The 24,203-nt window shown below is 38.0% G+C and overlaps 1 protein-coding gene across 1 annotated transcript; it reads left to right on the top strand.

The window, feature by feature from the left end:
• Positions 1-259: 259 nt before the first annotated feature.
• LOC107825689 (actin-related protein 6) lies at positions 260-4,425 on the top strand. Its single transcript, XM_016652577.2, has 5 exons — positions 260-395; positions 608-2,655; positions 3,575-3,712; positions 3,813-3,882; positions 4,192-4,425. Exon 2 carries the CDS (start codon positions 886-888, stop codon positions 2,182-2,184), a length of 1,299 nt encoding a protein of 432 aa, XP_016508063.1. The 5' UTR covers positions 260-395; positions 608-885; the 3' UTR covers positions 2,185-2,655; positions 3,575-3,712; positions 3,813-3,882; positions 4,192-4,425.
• Positions 4,426-24,203: the final 19,778 nt, after the last annotated feature.

The following is a 24,203-nucleotide window of genomic DNA, read 5'->3' as shown; positions in this document are numbered from 1 at the left end:
TGGCTAATCTTATTCAAATCCAAAAGTATTTTTTTTTAAATTTTTTTTCCCTCTCAAAGTTGTAGTGTTTGGCCAAACTTTTAAAAGAAAAAAAAAATACTTTTTTGCGTAGAAACAATTTTTGGAGAAGCAGAAAAAAAAAACTTTTCTCTAATAACACTTAAATTTTTTTTGAGAAAAATATAGTTAGAAGTCGTTTTAAAAGAATGACCAAAAAATAATAACGTGTCATTAAATGCATTTTTAATCCTTAAGTTTTAAATACTAAAGGTAAACCCACGAGTTCCCCAAATTCCTCAATCACACTATTCATGAACCCTAACTCTCTCAACAATAGATGTTAGAAGAAAACTCAACAACAGATGTTAGTATATAGTGATGAAATCCAACTATCGGTAAGTTTGCTCTGTGTTTCTTGCAAGCTGCTTTCCTATTCTTAATTTTTTTTTTCAATAGAGTTAAGATTTTTTCCCATAGTTATTGGAACATAGGAAGAGAAATCTTGAAATGTCTATTACCAAGCCCCTATCATATCATCGTTATAAAGTCCTAGTTTACTGTTTGATCATCTATTGCTTATGGTTTCCACTTTACTCTTTCGTCTCAGGTTCTACATAGCATACATTGTTCCAACAAAGCTACTGCCTATAATCACTCAGCTTCAACACTAATAGACTTAAGTTACTGGCTAGAATAACTGAACTTCAAGACAAATTGGAAGTCTATGAAGCTGCCGATAGTGAATGTACCGAGCCTGAGAGAGAAAGTTGTCATACATGAAAACTGAATCAATGGAGATTGAGGAATTGGGGGAAAAATTGACCTACTCCAATAGATAATTTTGGCTAAAAAGATTTGGTTTGGTATTCAAAAGGTAGAGCCAAAATGAATAACGTTGTAGTGTTGGACAATGGCGCGGGCCTAATCAAGGCTGGAATAGGTGGCGAAAGAGACCCAACAGCTATTGTCCCAAACAGCACGGGGCGTCCACTCTCTTCCAAGAAATGGCTTATGGCAGATCAGCTCCTTTCCCCTGACGTAGACCTTACTTCCGCCACCGTCCGCCGCCCTTTCGACCGCGGTTACCTTATCAACCCGGACCTCCAGTCCTCCCTTTGGTCCCATATCTTCTCCAACCTCCTCAACATCACTCCTTCCCAATCCTCTCTCCTCCTCACTGAACCCCTTTTCAATCTCCCTTCAATACAACGCTCCCTTGATGAAATCGTCTTTGAAGATTTCAATTTTAAGGCTCTCTATGTTTCGGATTCCCCCTCTTTGGTCCATCTCTATGAGGCATCTCGTCGCCCTTATGGGATTGTGTCTAAAGCCCAAAGCAGCTTAGTTGTGGATTGTGGATTTTCATTTACTCATGCCTCACCCGTGTTTCAGAATTTCACATTGAATTACGGCGTGAAAAGGCTTGATCTTGGTGGGAAAGCTTTGAGCAATTTCATGAAGGAGTTAGTGAGTTACAGGAGCGTTAATTTGATGGACGAGAATTTCCTTATGGATGATGTAAAAGAGAAACTCTGCTTTGTGTCTTTGGATGTTGCCAGGGACTTGCAGATTGCTAGGAAACCGGGAAATGACAATTTGTTTAGGTGCACGTATGTGCTTCCTGATGGTATTACGCATACTAAGGGTTTTCTAAAAGATCCGGAAGAAGCAAAGAAATACCTGTCTTTGTATAATGATGAAGCAGCCACGAAGCAGCAAGTAGCAGCAGGAGAACAAACGGATAAGCTGCGGAGCAACGATGCATCAAGAAGAATTGATTTGACAAAAAATGAATTTGGGTTGACAAATGAGCGGTTCCTCGTCCCAGAGATGATGTTTCGTCCAGCTGACTTGGGACTGAATCAGGCTGGACTTGCAGAGTGCATTGTTAGAGCTATCAGTTCCTGCCATTCTCATCTTCAACCTCTTCTCTATGAGAGCATCATTTTGACGGGAGGCACTACTCTATTCCCTCATTTTGCTCAAAGACTAGAAATGGACCTTCGACCACTTGTCCCAGATAAATACCGTTTAAAGATTACGACTCAAGAAGATCCTATACTAGGTGTTTGGCGTGGAGGATCACTCTTGGCATCAAGTCCTGATTTTGATGCAATGTGCATCACCAAAGCTGAATATGAGGAGCTGGGATCAGCTAGATGTCGAAAGAGATTCTTCCACTAACTTTGGTGATGTTACTTTTGAAGTTTACAAGTCTATGTTCATCTTTGGTGTTAAATGGAGGGAGTAATTAGGAGGATCGCCGGCCTCTACTGTTGCAATTGAGCTAAATATGTATGTGTTCTGAAATGTTTCTTTTTCTTGTCAGTTTCTTTTATGTATTTCAGGCCAAATTTGTTGAAGCCTAATCTTACTGAAATGACATGTTAATGGCATCTTCAATACCAGAAAAACAAAAAATGGTCCAAGAGCAACAATCATGAGTTTGTCTCTCCCCTTATTATTCAGTTTTTATACCGAACCATATATGCGTTTATCTGCATGCAATACCGAAATATAGATCCGCTATCTATTGCTTCCACTTCTTTTTTCTCCCTGTTTTCTGGCTCTTTCTGTTTACCAGGAAAAGTCTATGTTTCTCTGAACACTCTCAACACTGAACTAGCAATAAGAAGTGGTTGCGATTTCATAAAGGTAAGCTTCAATTTGTCTCTGTTTCACTTGCAGTCTGTTGATGATTTGATCATATTGGTTATGTGCTTGGCTCTTGTTATTGGTTGCTCAACTATTTGTTGTGTAACTGGTTAACTAATCTTTATTCTAGATTCAGTTTGACACTTGGTATGATGATTTCATGTAGTTCTGATCTAAAATTTTGTTGACCATGAAAGTGGTTAAAAAATAAGAACGTGCATTGGTTGTTTCACGACACTGTTTAACTGCCTCACAAAGTGAAGGAAGATGAGACCTTTCTGGCAATATGGAATGCTTTGCGGTGTACCTGAAATGATAATTGGCCCTGATTATCTGTATAAGTGTCTTCACTAAAAGAACATTAAATTGTTGTTTGTGTACTGGCTCACAAGTGATTTTACAAGGGAAAAGTCAAAGACTGATGGGACAATTGATCGCTGGGAGAGTTATTCATTAGATTTTAAGGGGAAGTCATCAAGCTAAAAGGATTTATAAGATAAAATCTGTTCTATAAAACTATTTTGTTTGATATTGGTCTGAACTTCTCCCTGCCACTTTCGTCCTACACCGGACTTCCTGAATGATTATACTGATGGAACCTTCCATACTCCATTGAGTTGGTCTTTTTTGCCACATTGTATGTTGGGAACAGAACCCCTTTGCCTGCCAACAGTAACCACAAAATTGGGGAAAGATAGCTCTTTTTCATTTGAGAAGGGCTATGAGCTTCCCGATGGACAAGTCACTAAAATTGGGGCTGAGAGGTTCCCTGAGGTCCTCGTCCCGCCATTGTTGGTTGGAATGGAAGCGACATGAATTCATGAAAAAGCCTACAACTCAATCATGAGATGCGATGTTGATATTAGGAAAGATTTATTTGCAAACATTGTTCTTAGTGGTGGATTAACTATGTTTCCAGGCATAATATATCGTATGAGCAAGAAAATCACTGCTCTTGCTCCAAGCAGCATAAAGATCAATGTGGTTGCACCACCTGAGAGGAAGTACAACACCTGGATTGGGGGATCAAAGCACTTCCCTCTGCAGTTTTAAACAAGTTAGTTTCTGTTTGCTTTACTTCAGGATCAGTCAATCGATCAATTTTTAACTCTTTTAAGCTCAAGGGGTTTAATAGCTAACACCTACGTCCCATGCAGATGTGTATAACAAAGGGCACATATGGTGATTTGGTCCCTCAATCGTCCATAAGAAGTGTCTTTAAGCTTGGTGAGCTTTTATATCCTCTCTTGTCAACTTCCATCTAATGATTTCTATTTTAATGAGAGATCAGCCGATATATATTTCACTTAGAGATCAGTTTCTTTTCCCAAGTTATACCCAATCTTGTGAGCAGTGTGATATTTTAGTCTCTAGTTGTTCCGTTATCATGCTAATTTTTCTGGCTTGGGTTTATGCTTTTATTTCAAGTGATTTGGGTAGTAAGCCATTAAAATGGTGGTTTGTCTGCGACTAATGTTTGTTCTATTGCTTTTTAGGTTAGACACATTTGGTTATATTTTTTTTTTTCGAAAGCAGATGCAGAGTTTTGTGAAATGCAGATTTGCTTGGCCTTCCTGGAAAACAAGCTCTTTTCGCTTGGTTACGCAGTCCAAGCCCGACTAGAAAGAGTACTCCGTGTACATCCCCGTTTGCAATTCATGACCATTTTAAGTACCAAGAATTTTTTAAGTGTTACCAAAGTAATGTGCTAGCAAACTGCTATAATTCACCTCCTTTTCTTCGAGTAATTTGTCAGATTTTGCAAAATTACACCATGATCGATTTGCAACTTGCAAGTTGTATGATAAAACATTACAATTAGCAATAAAGGTATAACATGTGAAACCAAATCTATACTATATTAAAAGCACGAAGGTCCTTAGCGAAATGTCGTTCGCCTTTTTTACCCCTTTAAAATAGAGTTAATATTGGACAAAATCGACATTTAAAATTGTTTCCTAATATTTAGAAATTTTAGATCAACTAAATTTTGTGATTTAAATTCTTCCTTATTTGAACTAGGTAAGAAATCCTAATATTAATTAGGACATTAAAATCAATTGAAAAATAAATTGTTAAAAAAAAAGGAAAAAATATCAACAACCCCAATATTAGTGGTACGTGCGTTTAAAAAATGTTACTAATTTATGTGGTTTTCCTTATATAGACCAACTTAATGTTACTTATGCTATTACGAGGAGGAAAAATATAAATGCCACAAAGTTAGATGATGGAAACCATTGTAGACATGAACAAGACTTTTCAAATAAATATGAGAGAGTGATTAATTATTAATATTAATTTGTATAATTTATCTCATACTATAATATTAATTACACCTCAATAATTTCAACAAGTAACTATAAAAACATAAGAGAGAGAGAAGTGTTGGCCTGTTGGCAATAGTTAAAAAAACACGAATAACTTTGCAAATACAAATATCCAAACTTAAATATTAGATTGATTTATTATTCTTGAAAAATATAATTCTAAATAAAATTATAACTAGAGTCAAATATTTAAAACTTGTAGTGAGTTAGTATTATTAATTTCAATCAACAAAAATTAAATCATTTCTTTTAATAAGAATTAATATTAAAATTTTGAATTAACAAATTAAAAACATAAATCCCATTCAATTTCTTTCCAAATTCATCATATAAGTAAACCCTTTTTTCAGTTGACAAATTTTAGATGCAAAAATTAGATTTTTTTTATAGGAATAGCATTTGTGGTGGAATGAATAAAAATTAATGCAAAATCGATTATAGTATAGTAATAAACATCAACTGCAAAATTCTATAATACTCTTGAATAAATTTATACATATAATTTCATGATACATGGACAGTTAAAAACAAAAAGAGTAGATTAATTAAAATGTAGCGGTTGAATTTACTTTTTGTGATAGTAATTTTTTTTTTAATATGTTGAAAATAATTCTTATGGTATTTCTTATATATTAAAGAAATAGAACAAATTATATTTTGCTCGTGAGCAAAAAGAAGGCGTCTTTTGTCAATTGAATGAGATAATTAAGAACTTATATGGGATAGAGTTTCTTTCTTCTTCTTTTTTGAGTTAGCTAAATAGGATCAATAATTATCATTTTTAGAAACTTACAATTTTTAACTTTACCTTTTATTTTTGATAACTTAAATTATAATAATATAAAAATTATGTAATTAAAATATTATATTTATTGAGGTAGGGTAGCACGCGCAACGCGCGTACTCTAAGACTAGTATATGTAATAGATTGTTTGATCGAATGAAGTAGTAACATTTGTGTATTGAAACGAAAAGTTAATTTTTTGTACAATGATCGAAAGTCAATATGATTAATGAATTGATATAATTGTTATATTAATTCGATAATGTAATCCAAACCAAACATGCTTAGGAGTGTGTTTGGGTAAGTCTAAAAGTGGGTCAAACTAGCTTGACTCATTTTGGTGTTTGGTGGATATCAACAGGGCTTCTATGTAAAAAAACTGTTTATTTTGAGAAGTGCTATTTTCAAAAAAAGTACTTTTGTTGAGAACTAGTTTGTGTTTGGTCGATTAATTTGACTAGGATTTTTTGACCAGCCGTTAGTGTTTGACTAAGCTTTTAAAAAGTGTTTCTAAGTATATTTTTCTTAAAAGTACTTTTCAGAAAAGTGCTTTGGGGAGAAATCACTTTTTTCTATTTCTCAAAAATTACTACTACTTCTACTCAAAAACACTTTTTTTCATTCTAAAAGCTTGTCCAAACACCTTAATTTTGGAAAAAAATACTTCTGGCCAAAAAAACACTTTTGGCACTTAAAAAACATTGGCCAAACATTTATTATTTCCTCTGTTTTCAATTTATATGACACACTTTGGCTCAGCACGGAATTCAAGAAAAAGAAAGATGATTTTGAAACTTGTGGTCTTTAAAATTAAAAGGGTAAAAGCTTTGTGGGGACTATAAAAATTTCTCATTAAAGGTAAAAATTAAATTAGGTAAAATGGTAACAAAAAAGGGCGAAGTGCAACAATAGCCATTTTAAGCACTTTATTTAAAATATATCCACAGTTTATAGTGTATTTAAAATTAGCCAATTTAACCAAACATCAGGACTAAGTATCTTGAATTTTTGAGCTCCTAATTTGAAATTCAGAACATAAAATTCGAATTTCAGGACACAATTTTTGAACCTTAGGATACGATGTCTTGAATTTTTGAACTACTAATTTAAAATTCATGACACAATTTTCGAACTTTAGGACACGGTGTCCTGAAGTTTGAATTTTGAGGTTTCAATTCTAGGACGTTGTGTCCTGAAATTTGATCAAAATTGGCTAATCTTTAAATACATTGTAAACTGTGGATATATTTTAAACATCATGCTTAAAAGTGGTTACCTGATGTCATTTCCACACATAAAAATGTGCCATTCTTTTGGCAAAAATGGGAGTTATAGCCCGTTTGGTCGTGATTCTAAAATCTGCTTATTTTGAGAAGTACTTAAAAAAAAGTACTTTTGGCGAGAAACAATTTGTGTTTGGTTAATTAATTTGAATAGCACTTTTGATCAACAATTAATGTCTGATCAAACTTTTAAAAAGTGATTCTAAGTGTATTTTTTCAGAAAATTACTTTTAGGGGAAAAGCTACTTTCTGCTTCTCAAAAACTGGCTCTGTTTCTACTCAAAATCACTTTTTTGCCTTCTAGAAGCTTGGTCAAACACCATAATTTTGGGAAAAGAAATACGTTTGGCCAAAAAAAAAAAAAAAACTTGGCCAAACAACTATTATTCCCTATGTTTTTAATTTATATGGCACACTTTGACTTGACACGCAGCTCAAGAAAAAGAGAGGACTTTTGAAATTTGTGGTTGTTAAAATAGAAAGGGTAAAAGTTTTGTGGTGTAATAACATTTGTGTGGCTCTCATCAAGGATAAAATGGTAACACAAAAACGTATCATTCTTTTTGGAGCTTACTAATAAGGAAGTTTGTCATTTAAATTGAAAGAGAGAGTAAAATAAAAGGCCTAACTTATAATTTTCGACTTTCAAAAGTCTTGGAATTTGATCAATATTTTACTTTTTTATTCTTTACATTTGTTTTATAATCTCCGGATATTCTCAACTACACCAAAAGTCGAGTAATTCCAACTGAAAGAGAGTATATGTATAAATGTATGAATGTTTCTTCTTCAGTTTGACATAACAAAAATTTTGTTGGGGTTGCAAAGCTCTAAGTTGCTCCGACATAGCAGTTTAGGTGCCTCACTCGTATCGATACGAAACTAGTATGAGTGTGGGTATGTGATCCGTACCGGATTTGATCAAACAATTTTAGATACTTTGACCATGACCAGATACAATTTGATTCCCAAAATCAGAATCAAAACTAGGATAAATTTGAAGAAAATAACACATCTTATCTAGAAAATCAATCTTTTACATAAATATTATTATTGCAGGTTCTTTATCCATTGTGTCACACCTCCTTTTTACCTACACCCCCCGAGAGGGGATATAAGGGAGTTTTTACCAATTTAAGTGACAATCAAAACGAGATTATTTATTTTATTCAGAGTCGCCACTGGGGATAATTTATGGTGTCCCGAGTCACCGGTTTATTTTAAATCCCAAATCGAGGAAGGTTGACTCAGTTTTAAGTCTACGAAACCAGAAGACCGGGTAAGGAATTCTGTTAACCCGGGAGAAGGTGTTAGGCACTCCCGAATTTCATGGTTTTAGCACGGTCGCTTAACAATTTATACTTGGCTTAAATTATTTAATATCCTACATGCATTTTACCTTTACCATTTTTTTTAAAAAAATCACTTGATTATTCGTAATTAAAGAATTGAGTTACGCGTACGTATACTCTTTTGTTTTGGAGCGTCAAAAATCATGTCACACGTACATGTCCATAATTAATAACGTTTATTTATTTAAGAAAATTTTAGTTGAAGCTGCGCGAACGCATCCCTCGAGTCCTTTTTTTTAGAGTTAAATTTGCAATTATGTTACGCGAGCGTATACATAATCACAATACTAATCTAAATCGAGTCTAAAGCAAACTACGATCGTTCAAAATAACAAAAACAAAGTTTGCGGAGGTCATAAAAAATTCAATTGATGGCACACCCCGATTTTAAAAGAGTTATTATTAATTATCTGAGGGCCATGGATTATTTAATAAAAATGGCAAATCTCAATTTCTAAAGAGTTAAAATTAATTAAGTGAGGGCCATGGGTTTTGGAATTTTATTCAACATGGCACATCTCATGCTATATGAACTAATTTTAGTTAACGGCCCATTAGCACCCACTTTTATTATTAAGAAGGTTTGATCGAGGTTGCGCGAACGCATACTCCAAATTGGTTTTTAGAATCGTAATTATGTCACGCAAACGTGTACATAATCACAATTGATTTGATTTGCTTAGGAGACATAGTGCAACAACAGTAGCCCATAATTGCATCTCTCTTGAACACTCATTTGCAACAATACAACGTCTAACAATTTTATGCATTGAGAACATATGCAACTCTTTCACCTATTAAAATGTCTACTGGAGTGCCCGCATACAGGTAATGACATACCCTTTCACATATTAAAATGGATACTTCCATAAGGAATGCTTTGTTGGATATGTATTGTAAATGAAAACACTTATCACAAAATTTGATTGCAAGTTTTTAAAATATTCCAACAAAAGCTTGAGGACAGTATTGTGATACTCCCCTTTATGACCAAAATTTAGTTAAATGAACAAAGAATCATATCTCCAAAACCATTTCCAAGATTATTAAGACTAATGCCACAACTTAATTGGATACTATAATTTCATAAGGATGTCAACATGATCATTAGAACCTATGTGCACCTACCTTTGTTAAAATTCGAAACTCACCTCCACAGTAGACTTTATAAACCCATACAAAATACAAACTACTAATCAGGAAGTTCAAGATAGACAATAAACCCAAACTTCCGTTTCTACAACATTATACGTAGTCATTAACATCGTGACAAAACCAAAACCAAATGGAAACAGAACACACGCAACGATAGAGAACTCAACCGAACTAGTTGCTATTTGAAAACTGCAAGCTGTGATTAATGACACTCAGATTCAACATAGAAACCCTAAAATTGCAGGTTCAAACTTATATTAAACTTGCAAAAAAATAAGCAAATCCACTAGAAGCTAAAGAAGATGCAAGTAACCACAGTCACATGAAGTTACCAACCACAAATTAACAAACACAACTGATTACATTAGAATAAAGAGAAAATAACATAATGAACCTGTTGAGGAGTAACTTTAACAATCATTATCGACAGCTGTTTTAATACAGAATCCCATACAAACACAGTATCTATTTTAACCAAACTTGAAGCTAAAGTCATATATTGAGGAAATATACTGTTGTAGTCCCTGACAGTTTCAAGTTACCACATATTTAGCTACCGTAGTCTAAACACAAAATTATCTATTAATTCATGCTTGATCAAGTTTTTTTTTTCAATAGTCCATAATTCAATTACAACATAATAACTTAGCCAATCTAATTAAAACAACTAAACTATATTGAATCAAATGGTCAAGAATATAAACACCATGTAAATAAACAACACAGGTTTGATGTAATATTTCAAACTCTCATTTTCATCTTTATTATGAAACCTACATCCATCAGAATTCAAGAGGTTGTACCTGGAAATAAAGGAAAACAGGGGATGAAGTTCAGCAGGAGTTAAACAGCAAGAACAACCCAGATTTTTAACCAGGAAAACAGTGAGTAACTCCGGATGAATCAATGTAACAGTCAAATTCTTTTCAGTATTTTTTCAGAATGTTCCTATCTATGAACTCTTTTGAATTTCTCTTCTGTATCTCAGAGTATCAGAATTTATGCATTTCAGAGTATCAGAATCTGTGTATTTCAGAGTACCAGCCCCCTTCCTTTTTCTCAGTGTGTTGTTTCCTTAAATAGGCAATGGGAAATGCTTTTTGGATTCACACAGTGCCCTTTCAACATTTAAAAATTCGATTCCATTCAATTCTTAAGGTTTTAGTTTATTCAGTAGTGAAATCTAAACCCTACCATTATAGAAGCTTCTTAATTAGGTGATTACCTCTTTTTATTAAACAATTCTCAAGCTATCCTTACAACCCTAAAACTAACCCTAGAATCAAAGCCAAAATGGTTCAAGTTGACCCAATTCAGAACCCATAAATCTGTAATCCCCATTGAGCACCATCCAGAAACCCATTTCAAACAAAACAAGAAACTTTTACAAAGAACCAGGGGCAAAGGAACAGATGATGACGAACTAAATAATAGAGACTAATGAATTAAACATGATATTAAATTAATCATGTAATGCTGACGGACTAATAGGTGAGTCTATAATGAAGAGAAGAAAGGCGGATACAACAAAGACTAAAATGAAATTAAAAATGACAAACAAAATCATGCAATACCAGTTTAATGAATAAAAATACCTAGCAAAAATGGCCAGCTTTGAATTTCTTTTTCCAACTCTCGATTTCGACCGAAAGAGATCTCAATCACGTGTTCTCAGATGAAAATACATGACTGAGGTCCGTTTTTGTCTTAATCATCACTAAATCTACCGATTCTGGAGTTTTGACATTTTTAGGTCTTATCTTCGATCCAAAATTTGACGAGTTCGGGGAAAATTCGAGGGAAAAGAGTCGTGGATTTGGAAAGAGGGGCTCGGGGTGGTTTTATGGTGTAAAAATGAGGGTGATTGGATAGGCTAAGGTTCAGGGTTCCGAACTTCAATCAAATATTCGACGAGTTCTGAGACGATTCGAGGGAAATGAGTCATGGATTTGGAAAGAGGGGCTCGGGGTGGTTCTGGGATGTATTTTTGAGGGGATTGGCCACCGTCCGCCGCCGTGGACGATTTCCGGTGGGCGGAATGTGGCGGTGAGACAGGGTCGTCTCTGAGGAGATGAGAGACGAAGGAGGGGGGTTCTGAGAAGGGTAAGGGGTTTGGGGTTTTGGGTATATTAAAATTAACGATTTAATTAGGGCTGTTGGATGATTGGAATCCAACGGCTCTGATCAAATCCTTAAATAAAACGGGGTCGTTTTGGTTAATTGGGGTTGGATTAGTTCAGGGATCGGGTCAAGTTCGGGTTGTGGGTGGAGCTTTGGACTGTTCGATCAAATTAATTCAACGGCCCAGATTAAATCATGTCCAAACGATGTCGTTTGGTTTAGTCTGGTGATGGATCGGGTTGGGACGGGTCTGGGCCGGACTGGGGTGGTGTTTCAGGTGTATTTGATTTGGGCCTCTTGAATTAAATTGAATTTGGCCCAAATTTGATTTCCTTCTATTTTCTTCCTTTTCTTTCAAAAATTAAAACTTAAAAAAATCCTAAACTAAGCTATAAAAATCCAAATTATCTAAAAATACTAATTATTTCTAAATAATAATTATCACACATAATTAATACCAAATTAAAAGAAAAAATCGCAAAATTTTGACATTAAACAATAAAAATGCAAAAATGCGTTATTTTTTGTGAATTTTTCATTTTTTGTAAACAACATTTTATTAAATTAACCAAAAATATAAAATCAAATACTAAGTGCAGATGCTATATTTTTTTGTATTTTTAATGCATTAATAAAATTAAACATGCACACAAACATATACAAACAATCAGGAAAATCGCACAGTAATGCCTAAAATAACAAATAATTAAAGAAAAGACCTAATTTTGGGAATTCTTTTGGAGTAATTCATGTGAGGCAAAAATCACGTGCTCACAGCTGCTCCTCTTTTCCCGGAAACACGAAGAGTTTTCGTGCAAAGATAAAGTGAGCGGATATGAGCGATTTTTGCCCGTTTGAATACTCCGTGGGAAGCATTGTTTTGAAAGATTTGACCGAACCTCTGATTCAAAGGTTTCCTACATATCCTTGGCTATAAAGGAATCAGGTCAATATAGTTCAGGAAGTTTCGGTAGCTGGGAGTACCATAAAGCTGTGATTTTACTGTTGTTGTTGTTGCTGCTACTGCTTACTGACCTCCTTATTACACCATGACAAAAATAAAGAAGCTAGACTAAAATATGATCTATGCATTACAAAGATCTACTCTATACTTCTCAAGCTTGATCTTGTGATTCTCGTTGCCTCATTGACTTGTGTTTTTCAACGAAAGTTCCTTTGCTGCTGACTTGAATTGTATTTTTGAGATGCTTTCTCTTTCCTCCAGGGGGGCACCTCATTGTTGAACCTTTAAACGTCTTCCTTTGACCATTGTTGCCTATCCTCTATTCTATAGGCGGGTTCCTGATTACTCGAACTTGAATTGCTTCTTCCCCTCGTTCTCAAGGCGGGCTCCTGGCTACTTGAAATTTGAATTGTATTCCCTTGTTCTTCAGGTGGGCTCCTGATTGCTGAAACTCGAAATGTATTCCCTTGTTCTCCAGGTGGGCTCCTGATTGCTGGATTTGAAATGTATTCCCTTGGTCTCTAGGTGGGCTCCTGATTGTTAAAACTTAAAATGTGTTCCCTTGTTCTCCAGGTGGATGCCTGATTGCTGATACTTCAACTGTTGTTCCTTGTTCTTCAGGTGGACGCCTGATTGCTGATATTTCAACCTTTTCTTGAAACTGCTTTTCTTTGACTTGTTCTCCCTCGTTCTTCCAGGTAGGCGCCTGATTACCAATACTTGTGCCAATCTTCCTTGAAACTTGATTTGTTTTCCCTTGTCCTCCAGGTGGGCCTCTGATTACTTGGTCATGCTCTGCTTTTTATCTTTAATATCCATGTTGTCCTTCCCTGTTCTTCAGACGGGCATCTGACTTCAGCAAAATAGAAAAAACAAAAGAAAATTTTCTGCCCCAGTTTGGTGGCCGGGCGCATCTGTGAGCGTTAATTTTTCACCAAATATCTCTAATAATCTGTAAGCTAAATCCTATTATCCAGGAGGGTCCTGAAATTCTCTAGTAAGTTTCCAAAGCCACATTATATTTTTTAGAGGTAGGACTTTCATCGAATCTTGTTATCTAAGATAGTCTTAAAGCTACATCCCATTATCCAGGAGAGTCCTGAAATTTCGAATTAAAGCTTATTTTACGAATGACAATTCCAACGTTAAACTGTACTTTCTTATAACAATACTTACTTATCTAATGGAATGCTTAAAGTTACGTCCCATTATTCAGGTGGGTCCTGAAAACTCTTATGCGAACTTTGAAGCCAACTTATATTCCTTCTGGTGTACATTTATGCTATATCTACTACTTATGATTATTTTAGATCTTAAACTAAGTCCCGTTTTTCAGGAGAGCCTGAGAATTCTGTGATCAAACTTGCATAGTACTTGCTTTCCTTACAGGGTGCTTCCTGAAACAAATGCCATTTTTGCCCCTGTTTTAAATCAAAGAAAATCTTGTCAGTTTAAAATGTGGTGGTTAGTTGTGACATTCTTGCTGGGGATGGTTTTCTCTTTGCCATGCTTTGCTTCGACTGATTGCCTTGAACTGGTCAAGAATTGTTTTGACCTCCTGACTGATCCTTAATTGCAGGATCCCCAACTGTTGTTTTTCACTTCTGAACCTTTTATTTGTAATCATACATCTCCCATGACATTACTGAACCATTCCACTGATTTAACCTTTGCTTACACTCTTATGTCCCACTTTTCATCATACTATCTCCAGCATGTCTTAGCCGCATTTTGCTTTGTGCAATTTTGACTTTGGTAGTACACTTTGACATTCCTTCTTGTTTGTTGAAACAAGGCTAACCTTGGGAGAGCTTTAGAGGAGTAAAAATTAACAGCAATGAAATGCAACGATTTTGAGAATTAAGAATAAAGAAGAAAATCCAAATTTGGATGACTGTTGGAGATAGGAAAAGGAACTTATCTGAGTGGAGTCACTGGAACCAATAATCATGGTATGCATTTTGGATTAATCAGCCCAGTCTATTTAACCAATCTCCTTTCCAATTGTTTTACTTTGTTCTCCAAGATTTCCATAACCCAATTTTACTTTCCGCCAACTTACGGACCTTGTTCGACTCGCAGTGCCCTGAAGGGTTTTTACCGACAAACCTCTCTCATTTGTTTGTTCCTCAATTCCTTGTCGCCTTATGGTGTCCACGAAGGTTTTCACCAATAAGACTCTTTCATTTTTATTTTCTCTCGGCTTTCGTCACCTCATGGTGCCCATGAGGGTTTTCACCAATAAGACTCTCTCATTTTTTAATTTTTCTTTCTTAAACCGGAGTGTTGACCCTGATATGAATTCTCTTTACATTGCTTGACTTGGAATTTCTCGAAGACTGATCGGGAGGTCTTTCTTTGGACAACAATGTGGGTTCTTGGATATGTTTGGAAGGAAAAGGGTATAAAACGGGCTCAAAACGACTTCAAAATGGGTTAGAATTACAACTTTTGGAATCACATTTCTTATTGCAATCACAACTTTTGCCCCAGTTTCTTGCTTGGGGATCTTTTGACTTTTTATTTTACTATGACCGAGCCATGTGGCTGCCTACGTATCCATAACAGGAATCAGGTCAAACGTAGTTCACGCCTGAATTTCCTTGTTGTTATACCCCTTTTTGTTCACTTCTTTTCTTTTCTTTTTTTTTCTTTTCTTTCTTTTCTCTATTTTTCATTATTGATTCCAAAAGAGGGGTATGAAAGAAATAAATAAGGCTCAAAAAGGGGAACAAAGGGTAAAGTATTTAGATAGCAGAATAAATTGCCTTCGTCATTTCAATATTCGAAATAATACCAAATACAAACAATCAACAATTAAAGAAATAATACATAATATCTCTTGACTGCATCAGAATTGATGGCCATGTCTATGCATTTTCCTTCGATATCTGTTAAACATAAAGCACCATTGGACAATACTCTGGTCACAATGAACGACCCTTGCCAATTTGGGGCGAATTTGCCTTTTGCTTCAGCCTGATGCGGAAGGATACGTTTCAGCACTTGTTGCCCCACTTCAAACTTTCGGGGACGCACCTTTTTGTTATATGCTCTTGCCATTCTCTTTTGATATAACTGGCCATGACACACTGCTGCCAATCTTTTTTCATTAATCAAGTTCAACTACTCCAAATGGTTTTTGACCCACTCATCATCATCAATCTCAGCCTCAGCGACAATTCGAAGGGAAGGGATTTCAACTTCTGCAGGTATTACTGCTTCAGTGCCATATACCAACAAATAAGGAGTTGCACCTACCAAAGTACGGATAGTAGTGCGATAACCCAACAACGCAAATGGTAATTTTTCGTGCCATTGCCTCGAACCTTCTTCCATTTTCCGAAGTATCTTCTTTATGTTTTTGTTGGCTGCCTCGGCTGCTCCATTCGCCTTGGGAAGATATGGGGTAGAATTGTGATGTGTAATCTTAACCTGTTGACATACCTCTTCCATCAAATTACTGTTAAGATTAGCACCATTATCCGTGATGGTCACCTTTGGGATTCCGAATCGACAGATGATATTTGAGTGAAAAAAATCGACCACTACTTTCTTGGTCACCGATTTGAAAGTTTTGGCCTCAACCCACTTGGTGAAATAATCAATGGCTACCAGAATGAATTTGTGTCCATTGGATGATGTTGGCTCAATTGGTCCAATGACATCCATACCCCAAGCAACAAAGGGCCATGGTGCTGACATTGTGTGCAATTCCAATGGTGGAGAATGAATCAAATCTCCGTGTATCTGGCACTGATGACATTTGCGCACAAAACTGATACAATCTCGCTCCATGGTGAGCCAATAATAACTTGCTCGAAGAATTTTCTTTGCCAGCACATATCCGCTCATATGTGGTCCGCAGACTCCCGAATGTACTTCGGACATGACAAACGTAGCTTGTCTAGCATCTATGCATCTTAATAATCCAAGGTCTGGTGTTCTTTTGTACAAAACTCCTCCACTTAAGAAGAATCCACTTGCCAACCGTTGAATTGTTCTCTTTTGATCCCCCGTGGCTTGCACTGGATATATCCCCATTGTGATGTACTCCTTGATATCATGGATCCATGGTTCGCCATCAAGTTCTTCTTCAATCATGTTACAATAAGCATGCTGATCTCGAACTTAAATACGCAGAGGATCGATATAAGCTTTGTTCGGATGGCGGAACATTGACGCCAAGGTAGCCAAAGCATCGGCGACCTCATTATGGACCATTGGAATATGCCTGAACTCCACTGATCGAAACCGTTGACAAAGATCATGCAAACATTGTCGGTACTGTATGAGCTTCAAATCTCGCGTTTCCCATTCTCCTTGAATTTGATGTACCAGAAGATCCAAGTCTCCCAAAACCAAGACTTCCTGGATATCCATGTCTGTAGCTAGCCTCAAACCCAAAATGCATGCCTCGTATTCAGCCATATTGTTGGTGCAATAAAACCGAAGCTACGCCGTAACAGGATAGTGATGCCCTATTTCAGAAATAAGCATAGCTCCTATTCCAACTCCTTTTATATTGGCAGCCCCATCAAAGAAAAGTTTCCAGCCTGGTTTTTCAATTTGCTCCAGTTTATCGATATGCATCACTTCTTCATCGGGAAAATAAGTTCTTAATGGCTCGTAATCTTCATCGACCAGGTTCTCGGCCAAATGATAGGCCAATGCTTGGGCTTTCATCGCAGTCCGAGTCACATAGATGATGTCAAACTCTATGAGCAAAATCTGCCACTTCGCAAGTCATTCTGTCGGCATTGGCTTTTGAAAGATATACTTCAACGGATCCAAGTGCGAAATGAGGTAAGTAGTGTAGGATGACAAATAATATTTCAATTTCTGAGCCACCCAAGTTAGGGCGCAACATGTCCTTTCCAAATGAGTGTACTTAACCTCATAAGCCGTGAACTTCTTGCTAAGATAGTAGATGGCCTGTTCCTTTCTGCCAGTGATGTCATGCTACCCCAGTACACAGCCAAATGAATTTTCTAGGACTATCAAGTAAAGAATCAAAGGTCTCCCTGGTTCTGGCTGATCCAGCACATGTGGGTTTGACAAGTATCCTTTTATCTTATCAAATACTTCTTGACACTCATCAGTCCATTTGACCGCAGCGTCCTTCTTCACCAACGTGAAAATCGGCTCACACGTTGTCGTGAGCTGAGCAATAAACCTGCTGATGTAGTTCAACCTCCCTAACAGACTCATCACTTCAGTTCTGTTCCTCGGGGGTGGAAATTCTTGGATGGCTTTGATCTTTGACGGGTCCAACTCAATGCCTTGATGGCTGACTATGAATCCCAACAATTTTTTGGATGGAACACCAAATGCGCACTTGGCCGGGTTGAGCTTGAGGTTGTACCTGCGAAGCCTCTGAAAAAATTTCCTCAAATCCCCAACGTGGTCGGCCTGATACTTTGATTTTATGATCACATCATCCACATATACCTCAATTTCTTTGTGTATCATATTATGAAACACAATAGTCATTGATAAGTTAGGATTTTAAAGTGTTTATGTCCCTACTTGCCTATGCTTCGAGTATAAATTGATACAAAAACAGTCCCAAAATGCTCACAAGTTGTGCTTGATTGCAGGGTTGATTGGCAAAGTGACGAAATGTCAAAGATCGGCTCAAAAATGAGTGAAACCTGCTCAAGTATCAAAGACCAAGAGAAGTGAAGAAAAAGGGGCCTAGTGCGGACCGTGTAACAATGACCGCGGCCACACTAGGAGGTTCAGAGACTGGACATTTTCAAGCTTAAGGTCACACGGCCACGGTAGGATTCACGCGGCCCGCGGAGAAGCTTCGCGGCCGCACTCCTGCCTTGTGCGGTCTGCGTTCATAGGGTTCAGTAAAGGGCATTTGTCCTCATGCGGTCCGCGGTCACGTCTGTGCGGACCGCGCCAGTTGCCTTCGCGGCCGCGGTACACTCCCACGCGGTCCGGATCCCCCAGTTCAAGTCATCAAACAACTGAAGCCCAAGAGCCAGTACGGTCGCGGTCTGTTTTGTGAGGCCCGCACTGACCCCACAGGGGTATTTTTGTCCAGTTTTTCAACCTAGTATAAATAGAACATTTTACTATTTTTTAAGAGGGGGGTCAGATCTGAGAACAGAAGAATAGTTGCGCTTGGTGTTGTAGCCATATTTGGCATATTTGCTTCCCATTAACAATAGATTATTGTAGTTTTTTCTTAGTAATTAATTAATATATGTAGTTCTTTAGTTTCTTCTTTAATTATGTGTTGCTAAACCCATTAGCTAGGGTTGTGGCTCAACCCTAGTGTGGGTAATTGATAGGTATTGCCATCTAGGGTTAAATTGACTATGAGTGTTTGTTATTTGGGTTGATTTTATGATTTAATTTAGAATTGGTGGTTGCAAACACTGATTCAAGCTTTGTGGGTTTAACTCTTCTTGAGAAAGAGAGTCTATGACCTCAAAATTGACCCAACAAGGAATTGGGATGGACTCATGAGAAATGATAGTCCCAATTAACGGGTTAAATCTCGAGAGAGTAATCACCCTACTTGAACCCTAGTTGCTTGGTCTAATTTGCCAACCCAATTGGTCTCGAGAGAGTCAATTGGGCAAAATCACTCTCTCTACCTAGAGGTGTGAGAGTGGGTAAAATTTGCAACGGTTATAGCATAAGCCCCCAATAAGTCAATCGAACCTAAGTAACATCTACCCGTCAATTAGCCACCAAGGTAATGCCACGACCCTAGTGCTCTTCCTTCTCAATAATTACAACTTAGCAATATTCTCCTAGCATAATCTAGCTTTAATCCGTAGTTTTATAATAGTAGTTATAAATACAAAAACTCAAAAGATTCTTGAAGTGACATTAGAAGCAGAACCGCAACTCCAGGCTAGACAGAAAATACAACTCCACTACTAGATCCTTGTGGAAATTCGATCCCGGACCTCTATTCGGGTAAAAGCTATTGCAATCCGCTCTTCCTACCATAGTGTAGTGTCGAGTCGGCTCCGATCAACTTTTTGGCACCGTTGCCGGGGAGCTTACGGTGTTGACTATCTGTGTAGTTAGTTTTGTGTTTTGCTTCTCTTTCCTTCTTGTTTACTAATTTTGTTTGTGTTGATCAATCAGGTACAATGGCTCTTAATACAAATGACCTTCTCGGCAATGTGATAGCAGGGGAGGAGGTAGAGGATCTAGAACCAGATGAGGTCTTACTTCAAGTTCCACGGAGAGGCCGGCATGTCAATGTAAATGCAAATGAGAACAATAATATTCCAGACCCTCCTCCGGCACCACTGAGAGTGGCTCCCAGAGTTTTATCAAATCAAGGATACACCAGTGCTATTGTTCCTCCCCGAATCTGGGTGGGAAACTTTCAAATCACAAATGTTATGTTAACCTTGCTCGAGCAAAGAGGGTATTTCACGGGTGCCTCCGATCAAAATGCCTACAAGCACTTGAAGGGGTTCATAGATACATACTGGGGTAGCAAGCAGACAAACGTGTCCGAGGATGCGTTGAGATTGAGGTTTTTTCCGTTCTCTCTTCGGGGTAAAGCATTGGATTGGTTAGAAAAGCTCCCCAATCATTCTATTACAACATGATATGAATTGGCGGACAAATTTATTTCCAAGTTCTTTTCTCCAAGTCATATGGCAGCTCTTCGGGATGAAATTCTAGCTTTCAAGCAAGAGCCAATGGAACCTTTGCACGAGATATGGGAAAGATATAGAACAATGGTGAAAGAATGTTCTAATAACAACATGACCGAGGATATGATTCAACAAACATTTTATCGGGGCATCAACACCACAAATCAATGCATTGTGAACCAATTGGCCGGAGGGAACTTTATGAAACTTTCTTACCAAGAGGCATGTGATGTACTTGATGAAATGGTCGACACTTCTTCGGCATGGAAAAGCCGAGCAAATGTGCCCCAAGGTGACCCCACGGTCATCCATTTGCACAAGGAATTGCACGATCATGGCCAATCCATCACCGAGCTTACAACAACTATGAATCAATTGGCAAAGGTGCAATTGCAACAAGTCCAAAACCCGCACCAAGTCAATGCAATGGAAGGTGTTTCTATGTTGAAAAGGAGGCAAAGAGGACAACAACCTCAAGGTAATTATGAACAATATGACAACAACAATGATGGTGGTGGTTATTCAAATGAGTGCTATGATGATCAAAGCGAAGAGGTCCAATATGTCAACAACTACCAAGGGAATAGAGGTAACTCTTCAAATCAACAATGGCGTCCTCAAGGAAATTGGGGCAATCAACAACATGGCGGAGGTAATTGGAATAACAACAACCAAAACAACAATTGGGGTAATCAAAGCAACCAAGGAAATTGGAATGGTAGTAACAATAATTGGGGCAACAACAACAATCAAGGAGGGTGGAACAATAGCGGGAACCAAGGCAACCGGGGGCAAGGCTTTCAAAGGCCCCCCATGTACCAACAACCAAACAATCCACCCCCTTTCCTTCTCAAGGTCCGAGTTTGTCCGGAAGTGATATGGGGAGAATTGAAAGCATGTTCGAGCAAATGATGAAAAAGAACCAAGATTCCAAGGCCCAACTAGCTTCGCATAACACATCTATCCGGAACTTGGAAGTGCAATTAGGCCAAATCTCTCAAGCATTGAATACTCGTCCCAAGGGTGCGCTACCAAGTGATACGGTGGTGAATCTGAAGGGTAGGAATAATAATCATGTGATGGCGGTTACAACAAGAAGTGGGAGAGGCGGTGATGTGAATGCCTCAATGCAAAAGCAAGTTATGGATGAAGATGTTGAGGTACGGGATGATGATGTACCTTTGATTCTTGATGATGTGGTTAATCAAAATGCGAACAATGATGTGCGGATTGATATTAATGATGAGGCCGAAGTAGAGACTCAAGATGACGTGAACCCATTTAGGGAACACGTGATTGACATGCCCGAGCCGGTTGTACAAAAAGCCAAGGCACCTTTACCTAGGCCACCTCCACCTTATCCTCAACGGTTAACAAAGCAAAATAGTGACAATCAATTCAAAAAATTCATTGACATGATGAAGAGCCTCACAATCAATGTCCCTTTGGTTGAGGCACTTGAGCAAATGTCGGGGTATGCAAAGTTCATGAAAGATTTGGTTACAAAGAAGAGGTCGATTGAGTGTGAAACAATTAAAATGACTCATCAAGTGAGTGCCATAGTGCATTCAATGGCACCCAAGCTTGAGGATCCCGGAGCTTTTACTATCCCATGTACTATCGGAAGTGAGAATTTTGCTAAAGCCCTTTGTGACTTGGGTGCTGGTATTAATTTGATGTCGTACTCGGTCTTCAAGACTTTGGGAATTGGGCAACCTCGACCTACCTCAATGAGACTTCAAATGGCGGATCGATCGATGAAGCGACCCTTGGGCATAATCGATGATGTTCTTGTCCATGTTGATAACTTCATATTGCCGGCCTACTTTGTCATATTAGATTGTGAGGTGGATTTTGAAGTGCCGATTATTCTTGGAAGACCTTTCCTAGCTACGGGGAAGGCATTAGTTGATGTTGAAGCGGGTGAGTTGACATTCCGAGTGGGAGATGAGAAAGTGGTATTCCATGTTTGCAAATCAATGAGACAATCAAATATCACAGAGGTGTGTTCTTTTGTGGACATTGTCATAGCCGTGATAGTGGATGACACAAGTTCCATGATCAATGTTGAAGATCCTTTTGAGGCCGTGATTCTTAATATGTATGTCAATGATGATGCTAGTAGAGTGGAGTGCGTGAATGCATTGCATGGTATGGGTTCATATTCTTATGAGCCTAGAAGGCTATCTTTAGATCTTGAAAACTGCAAAACTCCACCAACGAAGCCATCGATTGAGGAGCCACCGGTGTTGGAGTTGAAGCCACTTCCCCCACACATCAGGTATGAATTCTTGGGTTCAAATTCTACTTTACCTGTCATTCTTTCTTCTTGCCTTACTAACATGCAAGTTAAGGCCACCTTGGCGGTTCTTCAAAAGCGAAAAAGGGCAATCGGATGGACTCTAGCTGATATTCGGGGTATAAGCCCCGCCTTTTGCATGCATAAAATCATATTGGAGGAGGATGCGAGGCATTAACTTGAGCATCAAAGAAGACTAAATGAGGCTATGCAAGAAGTGGTAAAGAAAGACTTTATCAAGTGGCTTGACGCAGGTGTGGTTTATCCCATTTCTGACAGTTCATGGACTTCTCTGGTGCAATGCGTACCGAAAAAAGGTGGAATGACTGTAGTGACCAATGACAACAATGAGCTTATTCCGACTCGGATAGTGACGGGTTGGAGAGTTTGCATGGATTACTGGAAGCTGAACAAGGTGACTAGAAAAGATCATTTCTCATTGCCATTCCTTGACCAAATGCTTGATCGTCTTGCGATCCGGGCTTTCTATTGTTTTTTGGATGGTTACTCGAGGTACAATCAAATTCTCATTACCCCGGAGGACCAAGAGAAGACGACTTTCACATGTCCTTATGGAACATTCGCTTTCTCTAGAATGCCATTTGGATTATGTAATGCTACGACGACCTTCCAATATTGCATGATGGCTATTTTCACCGACATGGTGGAGGATATCTTGGAGGTCTTCATGGATGATTTTAGCGTGGTTGGGGATTATTTTGAGGAGTGCTTGGTAAACGTGGATAGAGTGTTGGCCCGGTGTGAAGATACCAACCTTGTTCTAAACTAGGAAAAGTGCCATTTATGGTAGAAGGGGGTATAGTGTTGGGTCACAAGATCTCGAAGAGAGGAATTGAAGTTGATAAGGCCAAGATCGAGGTTATTTCAAGGCTTCGTCCCCTACTTCTGTCAAAGCGGTGAGGAGTTTTCTTGGGCACGCAGGTTTCTACCGGAGATTCATCAAAGATTTTTCTAAGGTAGTTAACCCATTGTGCAAATTGCTAGAGAAAGATGCCAAGTTTGTTTTTGATGAGAAATGCATGGAGGCTTTTGAGCTCCTTAAACAAAAGTTGAAACTTACCCACATCATCACCACACCAAATTGGAGATTATCATTCGAGCTCATGTGCGACGCGAGTGACGTTGCGGTGGGGGCGGTTTTAGGCCAAAGGATCAACAAGGTATTCCCTCCGGTGTACTACTCAAGCAAGACCATGAATGAGGCTCAAAGGAACAACACAGTCACCGAAAAGGAGTTTTTGGCTATTGTTTTTGCTATGGGAAAGTTCCACCCTTACCTTATGGGGGCTAAAGTTATTGTGCACACCGACCATGCCGCCCTTAGGTATTTGATGACCAAGAAAGATTCAAAGGCAAGATTGATGAGATGGGTTCTTCTCCTTCAAGAGTTTGATTTATAAATTGTTGACCGGAAGGGTAGCGCGAATCAAGTGGCGGACCACTTGTCCCATTTGGAGGAGGAGGGGAGGCCTTGTGACGGCCTTGAGATCAATGATACATTTCCTGATGAGCGACTCCTTGCGGTGTCAATGAGTGGAATACCGTGGTTCGCCGATATTACAAACTATCTTGTTACCGGAATCATCCCGTGTGAGCTCT

Source organism: Nicotiana tabacum, chromosome 16 (genome assembly GCF_000715075.1).
Source record: "Nicotiana tabacum cultivar K326 chromosome 16, ASM71507v2, whole genome shotgun sequence".
Classification (NCBI taxonomy): domain Eukaryota; kingdom Viridiplantae; phylum Streptophyta; class Magnoliopsida; order Solanales; family Solanaceae; genus Nicotiana; species Nicotiana tabacum.
Note: the sequence above shows the minus strand (reverse complement) of the source record. Positions and strands in the feature narration are given on the sequence as shown.

Bases quoted from the DNA above. Each gene is read 5' to 3' on its own strand.
- LOC107825689 (XM_016652577.2), top strand. From the start codon at position 886: ATGAATAACGTTGTAGTGTTGGACAATGGCGCGGGCCTAATCAAGGCT.